This window comes from Miniopterus schreibersii (assembly GCF_964146895.1).
Source record: "Miniopterus schreibersii genome assembly, chromosome: 2".
In the NCBI taxonomy this organism is placed as follows: Eukaryota; Metazoa; Chordata; class Mammalia; order Chiroptera; family Miniopteridae; genus Miniopterus; species Miniopterus schreibersii.
In genome coordinates, this window is record NC_138102.1 from 73,807,113 (window position 1) to 73,824,915 (window position 17,803).

Genomic DNA, 17,803 nt, shown 5'->3' on the forward strand with positions numbered 1-17,803 from the left:
TCTTGAGGTAGCAGAATTATTTTAAATGATTTTGAGAAACAGAATCAGAGACTAGTTTCTTTATCCTGTGTCCTTGTCCTTCCTGCCATGGAAAGAATATGAAAGAAGTGAAGAGATGAGTAAAAAGCCAAGTTATACCTCTTTGGACACAGAATAGAACAATAATGTGTTGTGTAGATCTTGTTTTAGGAGTCCAGAAAAAAACTTTCAAGTTAACAGGTTTAAGTACTTTGGGGATCCTGTGTGACTTTGGCAAAGCATTCTGACATTTATTCAGCACTTCTGGAGAGGATAATAAGGAATCATACTGGAACACTGTAGGTTTTCCTTTCCACCTGAAGTTAGGAGAAATTTTTAAAAAAATAGGAATGTAATCATATAGTTTATTTGGTTAGGGGAATAAGAAATTCAGCAGTATTGACTAATGGGGTGTTTATATTTCCCAACTGTAATTTAGGATGAAAAGCACTGTGATTCACTATCTAAAAAATAAGTACAGCCTATAAAAATCCATCATTTGTACAGTGCTTTACAGATTCTGTTGCAGTTCTATCACAAGAATTCTGGGAGAAAAAATAAATAACATGAGGTGGTTTGAGCAGATTTAGTTTGACCACCTATTATCAGATTGTTCTTATGTTAAGCCCTGAGAACCAAGTATTTTGAAGACATACACGGTTCCTGTCCTCAAAGAGTTAGTGTTTAAAGGAGTTGTAGAAGGAGAAGGGGTTAACTGGGAGCAAGAGAGAAGAAGCAACCAAATATCCTGGGTGGGTGAGGGAGATTCACTGAGAATCTAGCATTTGAGTTATGACCTGAGGTATTAGTTAAGGGTCTGCCATAAGCAAGCAAAACATGCATGTATACTGAAACATCATGTGTAGAAGTTTTGAGAGTGTGAAGGATTTGGATCATTGCCAGAGTGTAAAGGATGATGCATGGGGTGAGGAGACATGGGACTAGATGTTTATACATATCAGAGAGTGAATCCAGCTGCACTAACAGAAAATGGTAGCTCTGCATGCCTGTGAACCTTGGTGCAAATGCTTTGAGAGTGTTGAAGGTTAACAGCATCCTCGGGGTTCAGATTCTAGAATAAAGGTCTGGAGAAATGAGGGGAAAAGAGAATTAATATTATCTGTCTTCTTATTTTTTCACTTTTCTTTCTATATTATATTCTGGGAAGTTTATTTTTCCTGTGTAACAGCTCACTAAAGCTTTCTTCAGTTATATTTAATCTATTTAAACTCATCCAGTGATGTTTAAATTTTACCTGTTAAATACTTTTTATTTTAGATGCCCTCTTTGATTCTTTTTTCCATTTATCACAATTTTCCTTATACAGGGATAGAGGAATTGTTGGTAGTCATCTTTGGAGACAATCTACCACATTCACGTTAAACCATGTTCAAGGCTTGACATTTCTCAGATAGGATAGCCAGAGGTTTGAAATGGTGATGTTAGGGTGACTGTGTAACTTACTATCCAAACTTAAACGTTTTTGAGAGTAAAAAGGAGTGTTATAAACTATATGCTGAGTCGGGAAACTAGGACCAAGTCCCAGTTCACCAGGGACTTTTCCATGTCTTGTGTACCCTCAGAGGGTATAGTCCTTTGGGATTTTCATCTTTTTTTTTTTTTTTTTTGGTAGGGAACTCCTGTTAGGCTTTCCACCTGTGTAGGTGCTGGACTGATTGTTGCTCGACACCCCATCTCCCAAAGCCTTGAGAGACTTTAATCAAAGCGTCTTGTTTTCTCTGGGTTGGCCCATAACCTCAGGGATTCTTGTTTTCCCTGTATTTGGAGCTTGGTGATTAGTTATTATTTTGTGGCCTTTTTGATACTTTTAAGATTTTATTCAGCTTTTATAATTGTTTTCAGTGGGAGATGTGATCTAAATAACACAGCCCACTATTATAGAGAATAAGAACAAGTATAGTTAATTCATTTGAAGTAACAGAAGAAAGAGAACAGAAAGAATTGAATATCAAGTAAATGCTGCTTTTCCACAAGGTAAAGAGTTTCCAAGTTGGTGGAGGGTGTGTTGTGGATGTGAAGGGGAGGAATTAAGGGATTGGAGTCAGTGTTTTCTTTTTTTTAACTACAGGTTGCACATTTTTTTATAATCTGTTGATTCTCTGTTATAAAAAATAAGGGAATTATTTTTCCCAAAACACAGCTTCTCAATTTTTTTTTGTTGTATTTTCACTGTATCAAGGATTAAAGATTAATATTCTGTTCTGCAACTAATTCCTTTGCTGTTTAACCTTAGTATTAATTTTAAATAGATTTGTACTTTCTTCAAGTCTTCTGATAATGTCATCTTATTTCTGAATAAATTGATTTTCATTTATCTCTTTATTGTCTAGATTTCAACATTATATCCCTTTTAAAAAGGCGGAGGGTTCATGGGTGACTTTTACAAAATATGCATAGTTTCTTTTTCTTTTCAGCTCCATTATAGAATTTTAGTCTCCATTTTAGACTCAATATTTTGTGTCTACTTTAGATATATAGTCATAATTTTATATATGAAACACATATAAGAGAAAAACAAATAATATATCTTATATATAGATATCTCTTTTATTCCTCAGAATACTAGGTAATTAATAAATATGTAAGCTGACTATACACTAAATGCTTCTGTAGAAGAATTGATTTACTTATTGAACCACACTTTTCCTTTTCTCTCCTTTCCACACTTCTGTCTTTATTTTCTCTAATGTCAAAATCTAATTTTTAATAAGTATGTTTTGTCTTATTTTGCTTGGATCATGTATAGAAGCTCATTTTACTTTTCTCTAGTTGCATACGTTTGTAGTAAAATCGATTGAACTGTTAGTTCTGTAGGCTTATATAATGGAGGCCTGTTAATTACCTTAATGCATTGCTTTAACAAATTTTTATTTAATTTTTATTCATTAAAATTAATGTTTTATGTATGTCTTAATGTTTTCTTCATAAGGGTATAGTGACATGCAGAAGGCATGGCTTTTCCTTTAGAAGAAGTATATTTTTCTACTGGTAAATTGTCCTAAGTGGTCCTTGCTGTATATAGTCTTCAAAAAATAAAAATGATATTCAGATACTATGGCATCAATTGTCTTATACACCTCCCTCCCTTTTCACTGGCTGCCTCAAAATGAAAGGATCATGCATTTCAACTAATGGGAATTTGGAATTTATTTTCCTATTCATAGTAGTTTTTAAAGTAACATTGTTACTACAAAATAATAAATCGGAGTAAAAAAAAGCTTGGCACAGAGAGGTTTGGGGAGAATCCTTGAATGAATAGCCAAGAATGTTTTAAATGTGTCAACTTCTTACATATATATAAACATTTTTTTCTGATGTTCTTAAAAGCAGAATCATGTTTACATTATACAGTTATTTGAACACTGCTTTTCATGGAGGAAAAAAACCACAATTTTCTACTTTTCAAAGCTAAGGGTAGAATTTAAGTTGACAAATGTATGCTGTAGTATTTGAGAGTGAATTCTAGAACTTTACTGCTGAATTAAAACCCTCCTCAGTCTCTCAGGGGCTCTAAAACCTAAGATACATTTCTTTGCCAAGCTTCAGTTTCTCTATTTGTAAATTATACATATCAATCACAAAAGTGCCCAGCACTAGGTAATGCTCAGTAAATAGTGACCTTTTATTCTTCTTTATTTTGTATTTATTATCCATATTTTTTTTATTATTCTGTATGTATAGTCCTCTTATTGTGAGGGATAGGATTTTGAACAGAGACGAGCAATTGACTTAAAGTTAAGGGTCTTAGGCTACAAAGATAGTTTTAAATAATTGTCCAATATAAACATGTTTTTAAACTATTGGTCTAAGAAAATGAATTGCGTTGGCCTGTATCAACTTATAATATTATTTAAAAGAAACCTATCATTAATATGAATCCAAGCAGAACATATTATTAGCAACTTTAGTGAGGTGTGTGTTTAATCCAGAAAGGCTGACCAAGCACTGCCATTTTTCCTCTAATCCTCTTTTTGATTTTGTAAAAGATTGGTAGGAAGTAGGTTAGCAGGCATCTTCCTTGAGTGCCTTAGGAGAAGAACATTTCTCTGTCTTTATCCTGTTTGATTATTTAATACTCTCCTCATAAATGACTAGAAACTAAAAGATGTCTGGGTTCCAAGGCAACAATCAGGGCTTTTTTTACTATATTGGTCTTAGTTGACAGCTTTCATTTAGTAGTTTGCCAGTTTTCAAAATACTTTTTCCTTTCAACGGACTCTTTTACATGTGTGTTCTCGTGTTTAAGCCTTGTAATGATTTATAAATAACTTGCCTCCCAGGTAGCTGTGTAAAATAAGGCTTAAGCAGCAATAATGTTATATTTTATCTTCAGAAGTAAATGTAAAATATGTTTGTGAATAAGTGGGTATTGCCTCTTAAAGCATCATCAAATTCGGGTGATATAACAAAAATCACCATCTTCCTTTGAGTCACTATTTATTTGATTTTTTTTAAAAAGTATGTGAGCTTTAGCATTAGTGTCCCATTATTTTAACTTAAGTGTAAAAAGGCAAGCAGTAGCTTTTCTTGATCCTTCTGTTGACATGTTCCTGGGGGAAAATTTTTGTCTAATTATTTGAGTAGTTTACCACAAACTTATTAATTTAGAAACCCAAAGATGATAATACTAGCTACTTAGGGAACAGTGGCTGCCCTGCTGGTTAACGCCCCAGACCCTTCTCTTTGTCTGGAGGTGGCTTTCTTCATTCATCCCTTACTGTTTCTGAAAAATTGTCCATGTCTGTCAGCTTCCACCAGTTCAGTTTTTCAGACTACATTTCTCTTTCCTAGTTTACTTCACTCCCTCCCAGAGGACTCTAAAAACAGCATACCAGATGCTTTTGATACTAAGCAGTTTTCAATCTCTTGATACTACAGGGAAACAGGAGGATTGTGCCCTTCTCCATCCACCCTCGTACTCCTCCTCCATCCCCAAAGCGAAGGAGGGCAATATAGGACAAAACAGAACTCTGTAAAGTTGTTCCTTTGCATACCTGACATATAAATACCCTCCCCACTCCCCATTTGCTTAAAGATACTCTACTTTTCCTTAGATGGTCCCAGGGAATAATTTTTAGTTCATTTTTAGAAATCAGTTTGGTGGTAATTCCCAGGTAGCTATTCTTCTGAATTTAATCCAGTAGTGGTTCTGTACCTGAATGAGGAAAATCTGCCTGGCTCACAGAGGTTTCTTTCTTGATTAGATATGTTCCCTGACCTATCATTCACCCCCTTTCCTTTCTGTGGTTGGAGCTCCCACATGTCTCCATTTTTTTCTCGTTTCAAACTCACCATACTGACTGGATTTCCTCTTGGTTAACTTTGGCATATTCCAGAATTTTAAGCTAAGTCTTGACCTAGTCTAATGAGTGGTACTGCTAACCTTTGTTTAAGATTGTCTTGCTTTTTTCAAGACTCATGTTCTCTGCTGAGTCTCTCACCGAGTTGCCGGTGTCTCTTCTGAAGGAGCTATCGCACAGTGCTTGCTTAGCACTTTGGAGGTTGCTTTACTCTGGGTCTATTTTCTCATCTATAAAGCAGGGGTTCTGCCCACCTCTATCATTTAGGATTAGCAGACATCGCAAAATAACAGTGATTAAACATTTTTCTTTGTAAAGGAAATTCTGATGTTAGAAGTCCAGGTCTGGGATGGTGGTTCCACGGTCATCAACAACTGCCTGCCATCATTAGTTTGTAGCTTCCATCCTGAAGGTGATACAGAATGACTTCTGCGATTTAAACATCATGTCACATCCCAGGCAGCAAAATGGAGGCACTAGGGCAAAGTAAAAGGTTCACCTGGCTTTATAACCCTTCACAGGGCCATATCCCAAAGTCCCACCCTATGAGTTTGGCTTATACTCCCCTGGTCAGAACTTGATAACTTGGCCACACCTAGCAACCACAGAACACTGGGAAATACAGGCTTTTATCTGGGTACAGTTGCTACACTGGATCAGGGTTCAGTTACTAAAAAAGAAGAGAAGAATGGATATTGGAGTAATTGGCAGTCTCTGTACCTCGCTTTAAAGGAGATAATGCATGTAAAGTGCTTAGTACTGTGCCTGATACTTAGTAACACCTCAGTGAATGGCAAGCATTTTTATGATATCTGCTAAAAGGTCAGATTACCAGCAAATCCCACTTTTTCTTATTATTTTCTACCCATTCATATTCTTTCCTGGGGAAGTGACTTTTATAATCCCTGAAACTTACAGGAACAACCATAGATGATTTCCTTGAAGGGAAGAGGTATACAAGTAGTAGTTGTTTCCTTGTTGGAAAATCATTCATTCCTGTAGAAGAGGTTTCAAAGCTTTTTTACTTCATTAGCAATTCTTAATGGTGGAGTTGATATGTCTCTTTTTACTTTGATTTTTAAATTCTCAGCCCCTTTTCTTTCCCACTGTCTTAAACCAAAAAGGCCATTGTTTTGGTATGTATTTGCTTTTTAAAAGATAAAGATAATTAAAATTAAAGTCTTAATATGATACTGAATGAAGACTGGGAATGATTTTACTTAATGCATAGTGTTGGCGTCACCAAACATCTCAGTGTTAACTGTTAAATTTTTATATCTGGCTTTGTTATTTTTCTGTAAACCCATCAGATAGTAAATTTTACAATATATAACTTTTGTTCTATATTAGAATAGATATAGTTGAACCTCTTTTCTTGCCTCTTAAGTACAGTCAGCCTCATATACAAATAATCTAAATGTTGGTAAGATAGAAAGAAGAGGGGAAGTAAATATAACTGGGAACCAGAGTGACATTTAATAAATAAAGCCTGCTTTCAGTTTTCAGGGTAGCTGAATATTTATATACTGAATCCCAATGTATTATTTTTTTGGCTGTGTTGTAACAAGTAAACATATTTATCATGAATGTCTGTGCTTGCATTTTTTTTGGTTTGTTTTATAAATCAGTTACCTATGGCACTTAGATTCCTTTGTTTGCTGTTTCTCTTCCATAATCATCAAACCTTTATTAATAATTATTTGTGCATACAGCTAAATATAGCTTTCCTTTTTCTTTCTATAAGTGTTTCTTTAAAACTATCTATACATGGATAGAAAAATATGCAAAAAATTTTTTGTTAGGATATAAGATTGTGAGTGTCTGCATTTATACTTATTTTTAATGTTTTTTAAAATAAATATAAATAAAAATTTATCAAATGGCATGATACCTAAAGTAAATACTAAATGCTCTAGTTTCTTTATTAAACCATATTAAGTTGTAGAAGGTTATCAAATTCAAGCAACCATTGTGATTAAAGTTAGTATCATTCAGAAATTCTTAACCTTAAAAATTAGTTAATAAACATCTGTTGTAATGAGGCAAAGTGGGGGTGGAATTAAGAAAAAATAAGTACACTTGTTCAGTTTTATTTTAATGATGTGGGAAAATATGTGCTAAACATCCTAGAGGACAGTGATCAAAATCACTTTTGAAAAGTTGGGCCTGTCTTCAAAATGGAATTTTCAGAACTCAACTAGATCTTTTAAAAAATGTATATATATAACCACTAAAACTTGCTTTTACATGTCACTGAATACTGTGGAATCTGGGTTTGGAAAAACTTGTCATACTATTAAGTTAACTTTATATGACACTTTAGGTATTGTACCATTTGATGAATTTATGTTTTATGCTAGGGAACAGTTTTTAAAGATCTATAATAAAGATATGTATTATTGTTTCACTCTTTAATATCCAATTCAGCACTTTTCTCAAATAACCATTGACTGAAATAAAACCAGTTTCCACATTTTATATACAAAAGGCTTAATATTGTACATTTTTTGCATTGTTGGAAAATTTGGTTAAATGTAGGTAACTTATAATAGTTTATAATTATATCAGTGATTTTCATTTAATAGAAACTCTTGAGCTATTGTATATTTTTGTCAAGAGGATTAGGAATACAGTCACCTCTTTATAAATTATTTTAGGCAAATTTTAAACTTCACCTTAGATATTTCTCTCCGCTCATATACTTTTCTTTAGTACTATTCCCTTGGTGTTTGTTCACAGAAGCAAATTAATTTCAATATTAGCTTAAGCAAAATATGATTAGGAAGATCAGTCTGCTATAGAAGTAGTCATTATATATTTCAAAATGAAATACAAGTAATTTCTAAGTTGTATTCTGTTTTGGATAGTCCATAGTACATCTCTGCTTATCAAGGATAATTATGATTCAGATACTCTTAATTTTAACCTTGACTGACATCATTACAATTTAAGACACTTAATCACAATTTAGTAGATAGGTGTATCTTTAAGATTGTGTTATCACATATATTACTGCTTACTGATTTTAATTTTTAAAAAAATATATATTGATTTCAGGGAGAGGGAGAGAGAGAGAGAGATAGAAACATCAATGATAAGAGAGTCATTGATCAGCTGCCTCCTGCACACCCCCAAGTGGGGATGAGCCCGCAACCCGGGCATGTGCCCTGACTGGGAATCGAACCTCGATCTCCTGAATCCTAGGTCGATGCTCAGCCACTGAGCCATGCCCAGCCAGGCACTGCTTACTGATTTTAAATTGCTGATGAAGCAGCTGCAATGATTATTTTGTTTTTATAATTTTTAGACCTGAAGCTAGAAAATCAAAGTCCCAAGAAACTTCATATGTAATTTTAAACTAATACAAATGAAAACTGTATTTGCCTATAGCAGTTTAAAGTATATTCTGTATCTTGTAGTATTCGTCACCGTATTAAGCCTGTGTTTGTTAAAAGTTATCCATTCTGTTTATGTTGAAAGTCTAATTCATGTGAATGTGCATTTTTGTGCCTATTATTCATGGTTATGCCATGAAGATAGCATTACACAGGGTAATAACCAGTGCTTATTGAAAGTCTGTGATGGGTGAGGCACTTTACGAATAATTTAGAATTTAATTTAAGCCTTATAAAAACTCTATCAACTAATCATTATTTCTATTTCACTATAAGGATGTCAAGAATCTTGATTACAGTCGTGTAAGCAAGTTAGTGGAAGTTAATTGTATTTAAACCCAAGTCTGACTCCGGTACTCATATGTGTTTCACTGTGACATATTTTTTCTTCATAACATGTCATTTCTGTGGACTGTATAAGTCATAAAAAGTTAACCTCCTTTTCAGTTAACTTGATATATGAAAATCTTGATGAACCAATAGACAGACTTGGGATATTCTTTGCTCTTGTTAGATGATTCACATCATGTTCTTTAAATGACATGACATTAAAAATATTACTTGCTTTCCCAAAATTCAGCTTTTCACTCAAGTTTTAAGAGTACCTGCATTGTGCCCTGGCCAATGTGGCTCAGTGGTTAGAGCAAAACACCCCACCCACCCCCATCCTTGGCACTGAAGGGTCACGGTTTGATTTCCTGTCAAAGGCATGTACCTGGGTTGCAGGTCAGTCCTGGCCCTGGTCAGAGCTTGTGCAGGAGGCAACCAATTGATGGGTCTCTCCCATCGATCTTTCTCTCTCTCTCTCTCTCTCTCTCTTCCCCCTCCCTCCTTCCCTTCCACTCTCTAAAAATCAATGGGAAAAATGTCCTTGGGTGACGATTAACAACACAAACAAACAAAAGAGCACCTGCATGATGAGATTTTATGAAGTGAGGCAAACCCGTATTTTCATATTCTATATCCAGCACATACTTCATGCCAGTTTCTAGGTGTTAGAGATATACGTGGCCTGCAGAAAGCAGACATGGTTCCTGCTGGCTCTGGAACTAGTGTACCTGGGTTTCAAATCTTGGTTCCACCTTTACTTCCTAATAACTGTATGATCTCAGCAGGGTTCTTAGCCTTCTAAGTCTCTGTTTCATCTGTAAAAAGGAATTGACCTTTCTTAGGGTCAACTGAGGATTAATTGAGATAATATATGTTCATAGCCTGGTATCTGGCATGTGATAAAACGGTAAATGTTACCTTTTATATTATCTTAAAAATAGCATTTAAAGTATAAGTAATATTCTTTTTAAAAAAATAACCAAACAAGATTAATCAGTATCATCTTCAGTCTGGGATAGTAGTCATCTTTCTTGTATTATTTGAAGTCTCATAAGTGTTTCATTTGTTCTGTGTGCTGTCATATACATTTTAGAAATAATAGTATACCATAGCTATATTTTATTTTTCATATTTTAAGACAGTGCTACAATCACTGTGGGAAAATTCCAAATACAAGAGTACATATGTTTGACTCATGGCAGGTATAGTAACCTATTTTTTATTACCTTTTTTCTGAAAAAGAAGATAGTCACTTTGTGATTTATTCTTTGGAGAAAAGATTTGAGGAAGAAATTCTTCAGTGACTGCAAACAAAATTATTAAGACAGCTTCATTCTGACTTGCAATGGCATTTTGCATGACTTCTTGAGTTTTTTTGAATGGGAAGTGTTTCCAGATATTTTTAGAAAACAGTAACATTTAAAAGTAGATATTTTCTATACACTTACAATATGATTTTGTAAATCCAAGAGCAAGTAATTTTAAATTTTAAAAGATACATTTATGAAAAGTTACACAAGAGTAATCAATCTAGTCAGATTTACTTTTAGATTATTAAATTGTTTTAGGATATCATGATTTATCAGAAGCTTGAGGAGTAAATACATCTAAATACACCCCTAGTGGGGTGGTTCAGTTGGTTGGAGTGTCATCCCATACACCAGAAGGTTGTGGATTCGAGCCAGGGTCGGGGCATGTACAGGGGGCAACCAATTGGTGTTTCTCTCTCTCCCTTCCTGTCTCTCTAAAAATCAGTAAACACATATCCTTGGATGAGGATTAAAAAAACTTTTAAAAATGCATCCAGATACAGTTTTTTTAGAGACAGACATAAAAATGAATGACAAGTTTCTTTAAGCAGTGGTTTCTATCAGTAGTAATTTGTTATATATAATAGTTAAATTCTCTATTGTGATTTGATGCAAAACCTTTTAAAATTTCTAAGGAGATTTGTTCAATTATCTCCTGTTAAAAGACATGTCAGGACCATTTTTATTATCTGTAATGAAATACTCTTAGAGAAAATCTTGCTTTGACATTAAATCACTACCGTGTCTTTTATTACCAAAGTCCAAATGCCAAGGAAAAGTCACCTCATAAGCTGAGTAGGTATACAAAGAGTTCAATTTCTAAACCGCTAAAATAGATTTCACTATTTTTTTATTTTCATAGTTTCTTTAAATTCTGATTAAGCCATTTTCAAGTACATAAGAGAAAAGTTGATGTTTTAGTAGATGCATTTTTTTCGTATTGTACATAAAAGAAGATTGTATGATTGATGTGGAGTGTTTTTTTAATGTGGATTTTTAAAGGACTTCTTTGTATAATACATTTTTAAATATTTTTCCTAGTACGTACAGCCACCTTTTGTGTCACCTTAGATGTTGTAACTGTATGACAGTTATAGTTCTGAGAATATTAGCTTTGCTGCTAATTTTTTCTAAACTTATATGTATAAGCCAACTTCTGGTATATATGCTAATTTATGTAACCTCAGTAAAGATTTTCAGAAATCTTTTGTTGAAACTTATTAAAATTAAGATTTAGATACAAGTTTTAATGGTTAAGTTTGTAAGAAATTTAAGATGTAATTTGTTCTTAGACTCCAAAGAAATAAGTAGCGTAGAAATAATTAGGTGTTATTTCGGAGAAAAAAAATACACTCACATTTAAAGGTAAGCTTCTAGATTATTTCATTGAGACAGCTGTATATAAAACTTAATTTTAAAAATTAACTTCTTGTTTAGCATGAAGTAAAGAAATTAAACACAACTCAGTAAGAATAAAAGAATACTGTTTAGTGATGTTTATTTAATATTTTTGAGCTTGAAAAATGAATAAATATTTAGGGTAATTCTGAAAATGAACTCCTGTATTATTCTAATACCATACTCTGTTGAGACTAAGTTATTCTTGCTGTGTTGGAGCTCAGCCTGCAAAGAAATAAATTTGCTAATTTTTGTCACTTGCAAGACCAGCCAGGGTTACTGTAGCCTGCCAGTTGACTATATCAGTGCATAATATTGTGTGAAATCATCAAGTGGTACTATTTGTTTTAAAAGTGACACATGTAACTTTTTATTATAATGATTAAGCAAAGAAGCTAGTAGTGCTTTTATTTTTTATTTTCATTTTAAGCATTTTTCTAGGAATTTTCAGCAGTATATCAATTCAGCTGTAATTCAAGTATGCAATACAGAAACTGTAACTAAGCTTTTGATGCCTCCCATTAAAAATTAAATCAATAGCTTTCATACCTTCTTACACTCTATTTGGTTTCACTATGTTCTGTTTTGGTAGATCTACATATTTATTTTGCTCTCCTTGGTTAATTTTACCAGTTCAGTTTCTTTGTAGATTTTTGCCATAAAGTAAAAAGGATTTTAAATCTTGTAGCCCCTTCAAATATTTTATTATATTACCATTTACTTAAATGAACGATAATGTACATATTTATTGTGAAAGTACCAAGGCATTCTGATTAAAAGGACAGCTTAAGGAAAAATAAGCAAATAGCAAAAGCATTCAGTCTTTATTTACAATGTATAGAAGATCACTGTTTTCAATTTAAGTGTAAGAGTCTGATGAGCAGGCAACACTAGAGAAGGACATCTTTAGCAATAGAATTTACATACCGTTAGCTCACAGTAATTGATTAGCAGCAGGGCTCTGAGTACAGAGCTAGCTGGGCACATTATTTGGGATGCCTTTGATGCCGTGGTTTTCCGAAGCTTGCTGGCTGCATGCTTGTTGCCTTTGTTCGTGACACAGATAATTACTTGATAAAATGAAGTGCATCGCTGTGAACAATTGACCCTTTGGAACAGTCCAGGCTGGTCAACAGTCTAAAACCACACTTTAAAGCCATCATTATAGCCTCAAACTTAAGAGTTTCCAAGGTACAGACAAAGGTGTTGTCTTCCTTTAGGACAAGTCGAGTGCCATTTTCAGACTTTATGAAGTATTTAAATTGAATGATATTTGACGATACTGAAAACTCCTCTGGAAAACCATCCAGCCTGCTTTTGGACACCAGAACAATGCGAGATTTGATTTTTGTTATGAAATCAGGAGCATTGCAGAAGATTCTCAGTCCTTGTGAGCGATCATGGTTATCTGTTATTTCCAAGAAAGTAGTCTCTCTGGATGTTAGCTGTTCTTTCTCCCATCTGGATTTCACTTCCTCCGCCAGTCCCTTGAGCTGAAAGAATTCTGCTTCTTGTGCAAGAAGTTGATTTTCTCGAAACCCTTCGGGCAGTAGAAGTTCTCCATTTCGTAGGAAGTTTAGGACATGCCTGAAGAGGAGCCCATCCCTGTCTATGAAATAATGACCATCAGCATCAGACGGGCAGAGGATTTTTCCATTTACTATACCTTCAAGGAAAGTGTCTGGGTACTTGGTCAGTGTTTGCTTTTGAGTAATGTATAAATATCCACCAACGTTGAGGGTCATCAGTGAGGATGTGCAGTTTTTTCCTTGCTCAGCATCTTCCAGGGTGTTGTGTTTCCCTTCATATTCCTTTTCTTTTTCTCTTCTGTTTATTTTACGCTCCATTTTTGAAAATGCTATTTCAGCTTGTTCTTCTTGGATTTGAGATTTTTACAACAGAAACTGCCACACAAACACGCCTTTATTCAGCTCCAGCCTGGTGATGGAATGGAAATGCTGGCAGCATTGCTTGCTCTGTCAGCTCGGTTTTGCAGTAGGTGGCGTATCAGCTATGTATGCAGGAGCTTTCTGGAGTAAGACGAGGGGGGGAAAAGATAATTTGCATTTAACTGTATCAGGGAAGGAGTTTGTTGTGAAAAGATTTTCATGTATATTTTCTGCAGTAATAAAAATTACTCAGAATAAATTAAATTTATTCTTGGCAGTTAAGCAATTACAACTGTTTAATTCTCCAGCTAAGTGTGAGTTTTTATCCATTTCTAAATGTCTACTAAGATATTACTTAATAAGGTAGGCTTAATATTGAATCATACTGTCATCTTTTGGAGAATACTATATAATGAATTAGTCTCATTTTTAAAGTAAATTATAAATAGAAAACCTAAAGAGAAATGAACTAGGTGTGTAGGATTTTCTCTCCTATAAAAAGCCGCACATTTCAGTGGTATAGTCATTTTCGAAACCTAAATGAGACCATTTAAACCTATTACTTGTGACATTGCACTTGAATTTAATTGGATTTATATGTGATTTTTTTTTTTTGGTATCTTCAGCAAGTGAGAAGAAATTTTCTTAATATCCTTTAATAAAAGGTCCTGCTTTTTTTGTTTTTTTACCCTAAAGGTAAAAAATTAAATACACAAGCTTTGCAATAATTATTTACATTTTTTTTGGTTAAGATTTCCTATGGAATATGTATAAGCTTGTTTCACCCTAAACCTTCTTCAGTGCTGAACAAAAGACTTGGACTGATGTAGAAAATATAACTCTGTGTATGTGTGTGTGTGTGTGTGTGTGTGCGCGCGCACACACACTTGTGTTTGTGAAGATAAAAGACAGATTCAAAACACCTACTATAAAATATTGTCATGGGAAAGCTGGTTTTTGTTGCTGTTGTTTTCAGTGTTCAAAAAGGATGAGAGAAAGAACCAAAACTTAAGCTGTTTTTTTTTTTAAAACTTGGGAGCAGGAACAACATGTGTGTATGGTGTTTTTCTCTTTTCTTTTTTTCCCTTCTTCCCCTGTAACTTGCCTTCCAAAGCACTTTAATGATCTGAGCTTTCAATTCTAGAATTTAAAGGCCCATGGTAAGAAATGTGAACGGTGTCCTCAGCACTATTATCTGACTGGTCTCACTGCTAAATTATTCTGGGCAACTACATTGTTTTCAGAATCATAGGACTAGATTTTATATTACATTGATTTATATTTCTTTTACATTAAAATAGGTATTTTTAAATTCTTCAGCTGTATGTTGATAGAAATATTGGAGCAGATTCTTCTAAACATGTTTACTTTATATTTTCTCTCAATGTTAGATTTTTTTTAGTTACAAAAAAAAATTATATTAGCTCTAGCTGGTGTGGCTGTTGGTTGGAGCATCATCCTGTACACCAGAAGGTGGCGGGTTTGATTTATGGTCAGGGCACATAACCACGTTGTGGGTCTGATCCCCAGTTAGGAAGTGTGTGAGAAGCAACTAATCGATATTTTTCTGTGTCCCCTCCCTTTTCTCCCTCCCTCCCTCTCTCTGAGATCAATAAAATAAAGTCCTATTTTTAAAATTTTATATTAATTATAAAGTTTTTTTAATCCTTACCCAAGGATATTTTTTACATTAATTTTTAGAGAGAGTGGAAGGGAGGGAGAGAAAGAGAGACAGACAGACAGATAGGCAGACAGACAGACATCGATGTGGGAGAGACATATTGGTCGGTTTCCTTCTGTACATGCCCCCAACAGGGCTGGGAATTGAACCTGCAACCCAGATACATGCCCTTGACCGGGAATCAAGCCCGTGACCCTGAGGTGCTCAGTCTGACTCTCCAACCACTGAGCCACACCAGCCAGGGCAATTATAAAGATTTGTAATTTAACATTTATACATCATTGAGAATATAAAAAGTCCATTGAAATCAAACTAGAAATCTAAGGCATAACATTTTTTAGAGCTGAGTTTTGCTTAAAGACCATGAAATTTAACCTCTTCATTTTATTAAAAATAAAACTGCAATCTAGAGAATTTTTGTGTTTTATCTTGAACTTTATAGCTTATTAATGACCAACACTTATACTAAAGCTTCCTCTCAGTCCTGCATCATTTAAAAAGAGTTTACTGTTATATTTTGACAGTTTCACATGTATGTTAACTTCCTTTTTTGGAATCAAGCCTCTTCTATGGGTATGACTTTTTAAGACGTAGTGAATAGATTGGGGTTTTTGGGTACAACTTTGGAAATATATTCATGGAATTCTTATGTTAATCATTACTGCACATTAGTAACACCATATAAAGGTAAAGTCAACAAAAGTTCTTTTTATAAATGTTATGGGACATCAGAATCAATAGAACATAACTGTAATATAGTGGTAGAAACTGCTAGCATTTTCTTTGTATGTTTAAAGTGATGTGATTGGATACTATGTAATGCTAGGTCTGCTTCCTTACACCCTGTTAGGCCCATTTGTAGATGCTCTTCATGGGGAAGTAAAGCTCGTGCTGCTAGAGGATGGGCTTCCATGGGGTGGGAAGGTGAGGCAACAGAAGTTGGATGGCTGACCTCTTCAACCATCACTCCGTGGCTGCCTTACATTTGCTAACTCACTTCTGGGTTTTGCTGCCTGTTTTTTAAAACTGATGCTTGTTCTTTGTTTCTGTTGTTTGTTTTGACAGACTGAACCACCCCATCATGTACCTCTAAACCTGGTCACTTTTTCTAACTCTAGACTTCACTCTGGTGTTCTTGGCTTCTGCAAACTTGTTGTGTATGATTTGTTTGCCGCCTGTGGCCTGGCACCAACAGTGTGATGGAAGCCTTGTCTAAGACCCTGACTAGAATCTGATAGGAAAGCATAGGACTCTTTTTCTGTGTCCTGTTGCCCCCACTTTGAGTCTTAATAAAGGGAAATGGCATGCAGTAGGCCCCACCTTACTCTCATCACTCCATGGTATCCCCATTAAAACAAGATGATTGCAGTTTACAGAAATTGCAGGGGGTTGTTCATCATTGCTGCCTGTTGTGGTCCACATGCCCCTTAGGAGAAAGCCAGCTGTCTTTTTTTTTGGTTTGTTCTAAATTTATATTTACCTGCTTGATGGGGGATGGGGGTGGGGAGAAGATATGCTGGGGGTAAGCTTGTGCTAGGTAATGTCAGTGGGGTCCACACAACCCTAACTATGAAAATGGTGCTTCAGGACCAAAGCCAAGGGAAATATCCATGGTTTATGTGACTACATTTCTCTGCCTTACTACAGATACTACCTGGAATTAATCAGTTCAGTCGTTTTGGCAGAAGAGCTTAACCCACACATCAATGATTAGATCACATAGATTCACTAGACTTGACAATTTCATCTGCTTTGCAGGCAGGAAGATTTTTATTTTGTTTTACAAGTAAGGACCCTATTTTCTCTTTTTTCTTTCTTTTTTTTTTAAATCCTCACCTGAGGATATTTTTTCCATTGCTTTCTAGAGAAAGAGAGAGAGAGAAACATCAGTGTGAGAGGGACACACTGATTGGTTGCCTCCCGAAAGCACCTGGACCAGGGCTGGGTATTGAGCCTGCAGCCAAGGTATGTGCCCTTGGCTGGAGTGAAACCCGGGAATCCTTCAGTCCGAGGGCCAACACTAACCACTGAGCCAAACCAGCTAGGGCAGGACCCTGTTTTCTACTCAGTACCTTATCCCTTTATTGGAGTTAGATAAGATGTCTATCTTAGACATCTGTATATCACACATATACAGGGCTCTTTAGCCAACTTTGAGGATTTAAACAATGCCATTGTCAGGTTCGTGATATGAGTATATCCATTTGTTAGGCCCAATTCCTAACCAAATTCCAGCTAAATCTTTCAGTATATCGTGATGCTAATCTTCCATTTTCTGCTTTAGGCAGAACTTATTCCAGGCCAGTGGGAGGCATTCCCATCTTATCTACCAACTCCTGATGGGAAATGATGTCACTGTCATCACCATAATTGAATACGAGAAACATTCATTTTGATATTCAGCTATGACTGTTTTACTTTAGTGTCTTTCTGTGTGTTAAAAAATAAATTTCAGAGTAAT

At 34.8% G+C, this 17,803-nt stretch overlaps 2 protein-coding genes across 2 annotated transcripts in view; one reads left to right on the plus strand and one right to left on the minus strand.

Annotated features, from left to right (window-relative positions):
• The window catches only part of GTF2F2 (general transcription factor IIF subunit 2), a 135,563-nt gene that overhangs the window by 49,009 nt on the left and 68,751 nt on the right, over positions 1-17,803 (plus strand). The gene's annotated exons all lie outside the window — the stretch shown is intronic.
• KCTD4 (potassium channel tetramerization domain containing 4) lies at positions 11,238-13,700 on the minus strand. Its single transcript, XM_081124554.1, has one exon. It carries the CDS (start codon positions 13,617-13,619, stop codon positions 12,840-12,842), a length of 780 nt encoding a protein of 259 aa, XP_080980680.1. The 5' UTR covers positions 13,620-13,700; the 3' UTR covers positions 11,238-12,839.

Excerpts from the sequence above, each read along its gene's own strand:
- KCTD4 (XM_081124554.1), bottom strand. The coding sequence starts at position 13,619 with ATGGAGCGTAAAATAAACAGAAGAGAAAAAGAAAAGGAATATGAAGGG.